At 43.6% G+C, this 12,005-nt stretch overlaps 1 protein-coding gene across 4 annotated transcripts in view; it reads right to left on the minus strand.

The window, feature by feature from the left end:
• LOC101157554 (clathrin heavy chain 1) overlaps nt 1-12,005 on the minus strand; it is a 33,133-nt gene that overhangs the window by 8,955 nt on the left and 12,173 nt on the right. For all 4 annotated transcript variants that reach the window (XM_004075853.4, XM_011482875.3, XM_011482876.3 and 1 more), the window contains 23 exons: nt 9,309-9,506; nt 6,612-6,812; nt 6,158-6,310; nt 5,944-6,066; nt 5,696-5,833; nt 5,335-5,499; nt 5,051-5,231; nt 4,310-4,473; nt 4,089-4,214; nt 3,864-4,006; nt 3,541-3,775; nt 3,311-3,433; nt 2,769-2,914; nt 2,473-2,656; nt 2,204-2,396; nt 1,971-2,128; nt 1,686-1,850; nt 1,436-1,543; nt 1,119-1,286; nt 785-934; nt 549-680; nt 342-452; nt 89-259 (listed from right to left, as the gene is read on the minus strand). In XM_004075853.4, the coding sequence (XP_004075901.1) occupies nt 89-259; nt 342-452; nt 549-680; nt 785-934; nt 1,119-1,286; nt 1,436-1,543; nt 1,686-1,850; nt 1,971-2,128; nt 2,204-2,396; nt 2,473-2,656; nt 2,769-2,914; nt 3,311-3,433; nt 3,541-3,775; nt 3,864-4,006; nt 4,089-4,214; nt 4,310-4,473; nt 5,051-5,231; nt 5,335-5,499; nt 5,696-5,833; nt 5,944-6,066; nt 6,158-6,310; nt 6,612-6,812; nt 9,309-9,506 (3,636 nt within the window). The remainder of the gene's footprint in view (nt 1-88; nt 260-341; nt 453-548; nt 681-784; nt 935-1,118; nt 1,287-1,435; nt 1,544-1,685; nt 1,851-1,970; nt 2,129-2,203; nt 2,397-2,472; nt 2,657-2,768; nt 2,915-3,310; nt 3,434-3,540; nt 3,776-3,863; nt 4,007-4,088; nt 4,215-4,309; nt 4,474-5,050; nt 5,232-5,334; nt 5,500-5,695; nt 5,834-5,943; nt 6,067-6,157; nt 6,311-6,611; nt 6,813-9,308; nt 9,507-12,005) is intronic.

Consider the following 12,005-nt stretch of genomic DNA (forward strand, 5'->3'; position numbering starts at 1 on the left):
AATTAAAAAAAATAAAAATAAAATAAATAATAAAATAAAAAAAAACACTGTGAAAGCTTTTAAAAATCGATGAAGGTGGGTTTCTAACCTTGTAGAGTTTGTCCTTCTTGCAGAGCTCAACACTCTGCTTCCAGCGGTTGTTGCCCTTAAACAGATAAGCTGCGATCCTCCTGAATTCAATCAGCTCGTGCTTCTCTAGACTCTGAGCCAGGGAGATGTTGTCGAAGTTATCATAGGCGTCGATGGATGTACGCAGAGCCTGCAATCAAGACCAACAATGAAGTGATAATGTGGTGTCAAAAAGAAATCAGGATGAAAAGATTAAAGTCTTGTCTCCATACCACATAGTCTTCCTCGTTGATGAAGAGGTTGTTGAGTGCTTCGTTCACTGCCTTGTTGTTGTGATTCTGAACGGACCTAAGGTATGGTTTAACCAGAGGCAGCTGTTTCACCTAAACGTAGGAACACCGAAAGAAAACGTCCCTCTTCATCATCATCATCATCATCATCATCTCATGCTCGTATGTTGTCAGGAGTGGAGGTGGAACCTTGCTGAAGAAGTTAACAGCCCGCGTGTGGTCCAGTCGAGGAGAGAGGACGATGAGCAGGTCATTCAGCAGCAAGGGTTTGAATTCCAGATAAAACTGGATGGCCTTGTAGTAGAGCTCCACATTCGCCACCTGCATCGACGGAGACCAGCTGTTAGGCAGAGTTTTACCTCATTTTCGTTTTCAAGTCGTCATTTTGAAGGTTTTCTCAGCTGGCGGTCACATAAAGCGGTTACCTTGGTGACGATGTCTTTGAACTGGCCCTCCTTCCAGCCGTTAGCCGGATGGTTCATCATGGTGATAATGGCGTTGTCGTATTCCTCATACTTGTCATAGAGGAAGACGAGCTCCCCCCACAGGTGGGCATGCTCAGCTGCCCTGAGTACCTAAAAACAAATGCTCTTATTTAAGTTTTCTTTTAAACAAACAAAAGAAGTGTTTCTTTTCATTTTAAGATCAATCTAGATGCATCCATGGACAGAAAAGGTCATTTGGACAAAGAACAAAAAAAAATAGCTTAAAAAAGACACACCAAGATGGTCGACCACATGACTTTCTTTCCACACCTACCTTTGGAATGTTAACGCGGGACCAGAAGAGCTCCAGGTGTTCCCTCATCTTCTGGGGTTTGAATTTGGAGTAGAGGATGGCCAGCTCGGTGAACATGCCCATGTGGGCGCGTTCCAGCCCCAGAGCAGCCTCCAGCATGGTGATCAGCTCCTCAAAGTAGCCGCGGTCCTGCAGGACACAGACAGCCAATGATAAGGCCTCACATGAACGTATAAATAAAATAAAATAAAAAAAAGGGATCATGGGAGTCCTTCAGTTTCTATCCTGAGAGTTTCTATCGATATTCTGAGTCTGCAGTTCACCAAGCCTTCACATACCTGGTAATAGTTGATCAGCTCCTCTAGTTCATCAGCATGGACAACAATATGCAGGCCACACATCTGAGCAAGGCGGAACTCTTTCCCATCCACACAAGCGAAGCACACCTGGAAAGTTCAAATGATGTCATTTCCTGTGTGCGAGTACACCGTACAAATGTAATATTTAGAATGATTAGAGAAGTAAACCCCTTTTGCTCAAGAAACTCCATTTTCTTTGTAAGTAGAGGGGTGCAGTGTGGTTCCTCACCTCCTTCCAGGTGCGGGTGCTGTTGGCCTTGCGAGCTCCATCCACTGCTGCCTGATATTCTCCGAGGTGCACCAGCGTGGAAGCCAGACGCCCGAAGTTGGACACATTGTTGTATAGCAGTTTGGCAGCCTCATACATTTTGTCGTCATAGCAACGGTCACCCACCTGCAGGAAGCAGGGCAGAGGGCAAAAAAAACAAAAAAATCGTCAGTTTAAAGCTGCTTCCTGGTTAAGAGACAGCATCATTGTAGAGCCCACTGTAAATGTCAACGTGCTGGAACCCACTTGCTGGATGTGGGCGTTATTTGGACCATTGATGAACTCTTCCAGCTCAGCCAGCCGGTTTGTCTTGGCCAGGGCAAAGATCAGCTCAGTCTCGACGTAGGACTCTCTGGCTTTCTTGCGAGCCATCTGCAAAAACTTCACAAGGTCCTCCCAGTTTCCTGCAACAACATCTCCCGTCAGTTTTACCTGCACAGCTGACCGGCAATCAAAGACCGAAGTTACGCCCAACTTACCACTTTGTGCTGCGGCCTGTCCCACCTCCATGTAGGCAGAAGGGTCGTCCGCCTTGATGTAAGAGTCGATGGCTTCTTTTACCAAGCCCTTCTGAAGCTGAGCCTTTGCCAGTTGACTCCACACTGGAGGCTCATTGCAGCGCTCAGCAAACTCGTAGGCTCTGTCCAAGTTCCCGATATGTTCAATGAGAACCTGGGGAGGGCAACAAACTTTAAATTCGTCCCTTTTAGCACGTTTTAAGAAGAGCCGAGAATAGGCGCAGACTCACCTGCACAGCAGAGGTGTTGACATCAAACTTCCGGAAAATAGCAAAGGCCTCTTCGAACAGCTCATTGCTAATGGCGATGTTTGCGATGTCCGGCGCGTCATAGTTGTCGAGGCGATTGATGTACTCCATGACACGGGTCCGATCCGCCTTGATGGCCGTCAGAATGAGCAGATTCTGCAGGTTTCTGAAACAACCGCAACACGTGGGCGTCTGTTAGGTGCAACAGGCCAGAGATGAACACGCTCCGAGTGATTGATCACCACAGGCGTGAAGAAGCAGCCGTGGACCTGACAGACCTGTGCTCACTGAAGACAGAGTTGTCCAGCACAATCTTCTCCAGAAGCTCAATCAGCTCGTTGGGGAGGTCAGCGGTCATGAAGGCCTTGACAGTGACGGACACTTCCTCTGGATCCTGGGTCTCTGATAGAGCGGTCTGCACCACCTGAGGAGTGAAGAACAGGTCAAACGGTTTGCTTCAACTCAAAAAACGAGGGGAAGTCATGACACTGCAGACTTAAAATAATTCAACCTCGATTAGAGTTTCTGCATTAACCCTAAACCCTACTACATTGGAGCTTTAGCTCCAGTCTTGACATCATTTTGACTACCATAACTCAACTGTTTACGCAATTAACGTAAATTTAGTGGAGGAAAGCAGATTTTCACGTCGGCTAATAAGAAAATCAACTTTTCTCCACGTCAGAATCAGCGGATTGATGGTGACCGCGTGTGAACAGTCAAAGAGCGTGTTATTTAGGTGTTGCTGGCGACATCTCCGGTGTTAAAGGGTTCAAATGAGCCAAAGATTTAAAAAAAACAGCATCTGGGGGAACCTGACCTGATCAATGAGCGGTCTCCTGTAGTTGTTGGTCTCCAGCAGCACGCTGGCCCACAGCTCAGGGTTCTTACGGCGCACCAGGTAGCGGGACAGACTCTTGAACAGCGAGTTCTCATTGCAAACCTAAAAGAAACAAAACAAAAAAGCAGTTTTCATACGAGGCGATCTCAAACCATTGAAATAAGTAGAAATCCTCAGAGAATTCTGGATAGATTTCAGGTTGAACTCACATGAATGAGTTCTTGGTCGCACTGTCCTCGTTCGTAGGCCACGCAGGCCAGGTGAGGGTCTCTCTTCTCACAGTACTTGCCCACCACACGGCTGTCATAGTAGGGGTTCTCCCTTAAGAAGCGCTCAGGGTTGTTGTTGCTGTCGATGTAGATCTTTGCCAAAGCGTTGTGGGTTGCTGGTTCTTCGCATCCCTCGTGGATGCGAGCCTCCAGCCAGGGCAGCAACAGCTTCAATCTGAGGAGCGCAGCAAAAAAAAACAAAAAAATGTTAAAGTAAGTTACAAACCGACCATCTGATGGACCTGCAGAAGTTCAGCACTAACCGGTTTCTTTTCTCCACCTCGGCAACTAGTTCATCTGTGGAGAACTGACCTCTCACCACCATGATAAGATTCTTAATCACGTCCTCAGCGCAGTCCACGTCCAGCAAGCCTCCAATCACTACAGGCAGACGGCTGGGGTTCACCTGGACAAAGCCGTGACGTTCAAAAGCAGCAGAAGACTCAGGAGCGCGTTGTAACCTGAAAGTGTGACGCGTGTGACGGTACCTTCTGCACATAGATCTCAATGTATTTCTGCAGGCTGTTGCGATAAAGGTACAGAACCAGATCGTGAACAAAATCAAAGCGGTCACAGACGATGATCAAGGGCAGCTGGTCAGTTAGCTTGGCCTCCTGTTGGGGGGGAAAAATTTAAGTCATTTGGATCCATAACCCCCCCCCCCCCCCCAAATTATTATTTTTTTAAAAAGCTCCAGGCTGGCGCATACCTTGAGGAAATTCTTGACCCGGTCGGGGTCATAGCAGTTGCTTTCTCTGCAGATTCTCTCCACTTCTTTGATCTGACCCGTTTTGCAGGCAGCCTGGATGTATTTGAAGTGGACCTCTGGATCCTGGCTGAAGTTGACAATGGAGCCCAAGAAGTAGAACAAACCTGCAGCAGAACCAGGCCAACTCCTTACAAGAATTACATGCATTTCCAGTATTTTAAGACCGATTTAGATAAAAACAGCTTTTTAGAAGACCACAATTGACCGGGGATTGTGGGCAAACTTTGCAACAAATAAACATCAAGAAATTGAATAGGAATCTTTTTAGATGTTTAAAAAAAATAAAAAACAAGTGTGGTCTGAGGAAAGTGAACAAATGTCTTCAAACCTGCAGAGAGGACAGAGGCTCAGCCTCATCCTTAATGCCGTTTTCTTTCATCTTTCATAAGAAAAGAGGTCAAATCTCCGATTGTGAAATATAGCGGATTCAATTGCACATTTTTCTGAAATTTTTATCTCAAGCTAATTATAGTTAATTTGTATGTACAAAACCAAATACTGCTCCAAAGTATTCATTGCGTAGGCCTCATATAGGTTTTTCCTTTTAGTTAACAAACTCTAAAACAAGAGAACACCGACTTAAAGAAAACCATGAAACTGCAAAATATTAGATCATTTCCTGTTAATTCAGCAAATCTGTTAAAAGTCTCATCAAGGAAGACAACAATAAGAGTGCCTTACCCTCAAAGCTCTTGAAGGACTCAAACAGCTCAGTGAGTGACTGGGTTGAGAGCTGCTCGTGATACTTGGAGGCGACCTGCACACAGATCTGGAGGTTCTGGCGGATGTTGGCCGACAGCATGGCTCTCAGACACTCCAGAGAGTCCTCCACAGAGAGGGAGCCGAAGAAATTCACCAACCACTGTGAAGACCAACCCGAAACGTTCAGCTCCACAGTTCGACCAATCTTTTGGCAGCGACGGGAAAGGAAATTGAGACACTTTTGATTCAATTTTCTGCTGTACCTCTGGGTTAAGGAGGTGCGTGTGAACCACCGCCCGCTTAATGTCGTACAAGTCCGTGTAATGCTCCAGCGCCCTCTGCAGGAGGCCGGCCTTCTCGCAGAGCTGGGCCACGTGGGCGCGGTCATAGTGGGTGAACATCTGATTCCCCAGGATGGCATCTGCAACCTTCAAAATAAAACACACATTCCCTCACTCCCTGAGACTTCAGGACTCCTAAAGGCCTTCATGAACAGATGGGTAAAGATGGGGAAAAAGCTATCCAACAAAAGGAAAAACAAACGAGAAATTGATGATAAACTGCATTCAAAGAAAAATCTCTGCGTTTCTTCATCTCCACACGACCTTTTCAGCGTTTCCGTACCTGTGGAGCGTGGACCAGATTCATTTCCAGCAGGCGGGTCTGCAGCGGTCCTTCCATGGGTCTGTTGTTCTTCAGAGCATCCAGTAGGAAGGATGTGCACTGCTGGATCAGGTTGTACTCCATGAAAACGTCAACGATCTGAAGAAACGGAGAAGCGTCCGTTGGTGGCGTTCACAGGAGTTTTATGGAGGTACTGGATTCACATCCCGTTTAGCATTGACGACAAAAACAACAAACGCTGCGGTTACCTGAGTGATTTCAGCCAGAGGCTCTTCATCCTGGACGAGCATTTGGGAGAACTGGAGGCCCTGCTCTGGACTGATCCGCATTACATTCCTTAGCAGAAAAATCCAGTCTGGAGTGTAGCCCACCTACAGAAATGACATGTTCCAGAAATTCCCATTCCTTCCCAATGGATTTGGGTGGTACGAATAGAGCTCAAACTGTAACCGTGACAGATACCTTCTTGGCGTACAGAACAATCTTCTGGAACTGTCCCGTCTCTGCAAAGCATTGAATGACTTTGCTGGGTACGTTGGCTCTGAGGTAGACACTGAGGGCGAGAGTCGGATCTACAGACTTCACCAGGTCTCCAAGTTCTTCGGAACACTCAAGCTGGAACCACAAAAGAAACGGATGTTAGAGTGGGCCACGTCAAATGACAGAGGAAAACACTCCAGAGACAGCAGTGGTAATTCAAAACAAAAGAAAGACTCATAAATATATTTGAAAGTACAATAATGATGTAATAATGAAAATGTTGATTCGAAAAAGAAAAAAAAAAAGAATTTACAAGACCGTACAATTAAAAAACACAAACAATGTATTTGCAAACAGTCATGGCAGCACGGCAGAAACTCTTCCAAACGAGAAAATTAATTTACAAACGAAACAAAACAAAAAAAAAGGCACGCACCTTATCTTCCTTTAGCCACTTTTCAAGAAGTTGTTTGCGTCCTTGTTGAAGGACCGGCCTGCACAGTTCCAGAGACTCAAACTTATTCAGCTGGCCTTGATCAAGAAGGATCCCAAAGTACTGAAGCAAAGGGGACGTTTGGCCTGGCTGTGCTGGAACACTCTGGAACCTTCTTATGGTGTCCGGGGTTCTCAAGATGCCCTGCAGTACAAAATAAATTCATTGTTAACAAACAATATTATAAAAGTTATAATTAGTAGTATAACTTAAGCAAAACAGTGGTTTTAAAGACCCAATCTGATGAAAATTGTGTTTTTAACCCTTGTGCTATCTTAGGCACTTTACATCTAGACCCACTAGACAGTGCTCTGAACCTTTTTCTTCAATGATTTGTGATCTTCACTGGTGTCCATGGATTACATGAAATCTTTCCACCTTTATCCACCTTTGTCATGGTAGGGAGAACACGTCAATGTAAGGGTGGGGTCATCTAAGATAGCACAAGGGATAACATGGGCTTTCTGATGATGTATAAAAAAATTAAATTACCGTAATTTCCAGATTATAAGCCGCTACTTTTGTCATGCACTTACAGCCCTCCAGCTTATTCAGTGACGCGGCAAATTTGTGGATTTATTTGGCGGCCGCCTTGTATATTTCTTGTGTCTCAGAGCAGAGGTTGAATGCTCTATCCAACTCCAAGCAACAAGCCATTTCATTTCAACACACCTCTAAGCAGCCAAACAGCATGGACCTCACTTCAGGTCTTAGACACTTCAGTCATGGTTCAACAAAAAGAAACACGCATGTCCAGCCGCATCCCAGAATCCTTTGGTGCTATTAGACTCAAACGCACGTGATCGCCGCTACAATATGATGCAGCTTTCAAGTTAAAAGCAATCGTTAAAAGCAGCGTGAAAAAATTCACCATCACCAACGGGCTTGGAAAAGCCACTCTGCTGCGTGACGGAGAGAACAGCGCATGCTCCGGAGTGAATTTACCTCAGAGTCATAGTGACACTAGCTAACCCATCTATTTATTAGCCCAACTATTAGCAGCTCCGTAATATACGAGATGATCTTTTAAAGGTACGTTTATTATTGTTATGTCATGGTTATTATGAAGCGCCTGTTCGCTCATCATTTTATTTTTAATCTGTGTGGTCAGTGCTCTTTAGAGGCAGAACGAAGCCGGAAGTACGGTTAGGTGAAGGCTAACAGGCGCTAACAACATTTAGCCTGGATGAACATGAATCCATGCAGGAAAAGCTGCAATCTGCAGCTTGGCTGCACGTAAATATGTGGGAATAACATCAGCCTTTATTTTGTCGGGACACGACTGGAAACACAAATCCACGTGATTGTTTGAACAGTTTCTAAACCCTGAGTGGAATTTTTCTTTGAAAAGCTCACACCGCCCCAAAGCCGGCGTGTGAGCTGGAGACATGTTCTCCTGCTGCCCGTTCACATAGAGCTGCGGGACAGATGGCAGTCTGAAGGCTCCCACACGTAACAACGCATCCTCTTTCGCCCCTCATCCACAAAACGTATAGTATTAAGTCCGATTGCTCTGCACAGACACGATTCGCTCCGTCCACCAGCAGCCTCACGCAGCGACCGGGCGCCGCGCGCTTTTCAGTCGCCGCTGCTTTATTTTACTGGTGTGTTTTTTTAACCAGCCCTGTTGCTACTATAATGCTGCCGCGACACAAGTGAAAGGAGAGCTGCTCTCCCATTCGCCCCTCCATCCACTGCTGCTCCTTGCTCATTCTTTAAACACGTACAACGGTGTGGCGAGCCGGGGGTTAGCCCCGCCTTAAGCCCCTAAGACTCATGGGAAATGGGGAATCGCGGATGTAAATTTCCTCATCATAACTGAGGAATGTAACGTTGATTATATGGTAACTGTTTGTAATTTTATGTATGATACCTCAATTGTCAATAAGTAAAAAAAACTAAACAAAAAAAAAACATAACTGAGGAACTTGTGAACAGAAGTGAGGTCCATGCTGTTTGGCAGATGTGGGTGTATTCAAACACTTGAGCTAACGCAATGCTAACTCCCCCCACATGGAGGTTAAAAGCTGCATCCAGTCTGGGAGACAGGAAATGCTTTGTCAGGCTGGGCGCGTTGTTTAATGCTTGCAGCTTGTATACAGATATGGCTTATGTATGTAAGAAGGCAGCTTAATACGTGAAATGAGTGGGTGTGGCTTGTAACCAGGTGCGCTCTATAACCCGGAATTTACAGTAGATAAAAAATAAATTAAAAAAAATCAGCTTAAAATTACATTTCTGGGTATTTTTTATTCAAATTATTGTGAATCCAGATGAAAAAAAAAGGCGTTTAAAAAATGTGATGTGGAAAATACTCTAGGCGGGCCACAAGCTCCCTGCTCAGCGCCAACGGACCCAACCAAAACTTTAGAGGCAAACCTCTAATGAACTCCTGCCGCTCTGCAGAAACTATTCTCTAGAAAAACAACTGATTTTTAGATTTTGGTAAAAACAGCTAAATCATAACTAAAAGAGAGCTTTTAAAATAGATCAGAGTGGGAGTGGGTCTTTAATACATAACCAATGAATGTAAACCTGTTTTACAAACACCTTTTGGTCTTTCTCACACTAATAATCTGCTTGGTCTTAAGGGTCTTAAGTCGTGTGCGGTTAAAGTGAATTGCGGCGTGCTTACAGTACCTTAGGCGCATTAGCTGCCACTTTGGCAGCTTCCGAGTAATTCCCTGCTGCAAAGAGGGTGTTAAACTTGCGAGCAAACAGCTCTTCTGCACCAGCGAGGTTATTGCGTACGGCCATGCGCAGAGCCAGGTCTGGATTCTGGAGCACGTTGGTGATGTATGGAATGATGTTCTCCTCCTCCACACAAACCGACAACACCTGGACGAATAAAAAAAAAAAAAATAGAAAAAAAAAAGGGCAGTTTCAATTACTACCGTTATTGAAAAATAACAACAAGACATAAAAGATGTTTTTTTCCCCGACAGGAAAATTAATTTCTAGCCATCATGGATGTTTTAAATTAACTTTCATTTAAAGAGATTTCCTTAAATAAAAAAATATTAAAAACAACCCCAACATCAACAATTGTCTTATATTTCTCCATTTGAAATCCGACATTCAAGTTATTTAGAACTTAAAAAAAAAAAAAAAAAAAAAAATCAGCAGAATTTCTAATTAAATTTCACTGTTTTGAGATATTTTATCCACTACAGTTTAAAACTAAATTTAGGCCATGTATTAAAAAAATAAACTATGTTAAGAAGCAAAGCCACATGCACTTACACATGCATGCACTGAATAGGAAGAAAAAACAAGTGCAACACTGCCCACACACACAAAAACCTCTTTAATTTTTATTTTAATAAACAGTATAATAAGAACAAGCGCAGGGTTGAGACACCACTGGCAAACAGAGCAATTGGCTTTATTTAAACTTTATTTATAAAAAGCTCTTTTCAAGCTTTGAGCAGCTTCTTAATGACTTATATTTCGAGCTACTTCTCATATGAATTAGCTTCCATGAAGTTATAATAACTGTCAAAAAAGGATTTTTAACCATCTCAGAAATACAGGTGTTTATTTGGTGGACTAATGCAGATTTTTATGTGGTCAACATAAACTTAGATTTTAGGTCTATTTAACGCTTTTCAGGGTCTTTTTAACTACTTGAAAGCATTTTTAGATTGTTTTAGGATCCTCCTTCGTGAAAATCTAAAAATAAAACACATTTTTGGGTGAACGGTGTGAACTCAGCGCACATTAAGGATTACTGTATGTACTTGCACGATGTGCAAGTGCAACACGCAGAGCCGAGCACGGAGCACCTGCAGGTGACCGCCCAGACAAATAACAGGATTAGAGGGTGCAGTGTGCCTGGTAAAGCCGAGCCGCCCCGTCGAGGCTGTCACATGTTTGCCAACACATGAACACGCAGCTACAGCGTGATTTCATCTCAGGCTGCTTCTCCCTTAAGGTCACACAGGAGGAGCTGCTCTGACGTTCAAAGGAGCCGAGTCGCCTTCGGGAAAGTGAATCCCCAACAAATGTCAAAAGGCTTCCATGTGAATCTAGCTCATCTGATTCAACCAGTCTTTTCCTTTCAACTCCTTTAAGACAGCGAGGCAAAAAATTATTTAGTCAGACACCAATTGTGCATGTTCTCCCATTTAAAAAGATGAGAGAAGCCTGTAAATTAGTTAAATGCAATGCATTGTGGTCTTTATTTGCCATCTTAGTGAGCATCGATGCACACTGGTTTTACGTAGAGACTTCTGGGAAATTTCCGGGGCACTCGATTTTGGCATTGTAGGTTCAGACAGCACTACAAAATGGCAAAAGCACTTTATAATGAGTAGTGAAGGAACTCTGACACAGCCTCAGAAATCTTGCTTGTTTGTGGGATGACCAAATAATTATTTCCCACCATAATTTACAAATAAAATCTTTAAAAATCAGACAATGAGATTTTTTTTGATTTTTTTCCCCCCGTTTTGTCTGTCATAGTTGAGTTATTTTTTCTTCAAGTTTCTTTTTATTTGAGTATTCAGCAACATATACAGTGTAAAAGACATTCAAACTTTTTTTTTTTTTTTTCCCTTAATACCCCAAACAAACAAACAAACCCCCCCTGTTGCACCCTAAAGAAAAATAATTAAATACAATAAAAAAAGATTTTGCTGAATGGAGTAACAGTGTTACCCCTCAGAAAGAAGCGATGGATCAATATCTTTGATCTTGCTCAGAACTGGCTGCCAGACATTAAAAAACCCTGCAGTACAACCCTTCATTGAATATCTGATTTTTTCTACGGTAAGATGGCACATAAGATCCACAAGATATTTCCTAAAAGTAGGGGGTTGTTTGTTTTTCCAGTGTAGGAGGATTAGCCTCCTGGCCAGAAGTGTAGTGAAAGCGATCACACTTTTGGATTTACTTGGAAGCCGCAGAGAGAACTCTGATACACCAAAAATTGCAATTGAGGCCTCAGGAGCCATGTGTGTCCCCAATGCGTCAGAGAGAAGTTGAAAGATGTTGTGCCAGAAGGCCCTTAGTGTCGGACAAAACCAAAACATATGCGAAAGTGTACCTGGTACCCTATCACAACGATCACAATTAGCATTAAGGTCTGGTTTGATTTTAGCTAACTTTACTTTGGACCAATGCAGTCTGTGAACCACCTTGAATTGTATAACCCTTTGTCTTAAGCATATAGAGGATGAATAAATATTCTGAAGAGCAGTCTGCCATACATCCTCTGATAGGTCCGTAGCCAAATCTTCTTCCCACTTTCTTTTGGTATGAGTCAGTGGATCTGTGTTTGATGAGTTGATTGCAGTGTATATTTTGCTGATGAGTCCTTTTGACTGTGGATTAAAG

Source organism: Oryzias latipes, chromosome 13 (genome assembly GCF_002234675.1).
Source record: "Oryzias latipes chromosome 13, ASM223467v1".
In the NCBI taxonomy this organism is placed as follows: domain Eukaryota; kingdom Metazoa; phylum Chordata; class Actinopteri; order Beloniformes; family Adrianichthyidae; genus Oryzias; species Oryzias latipes.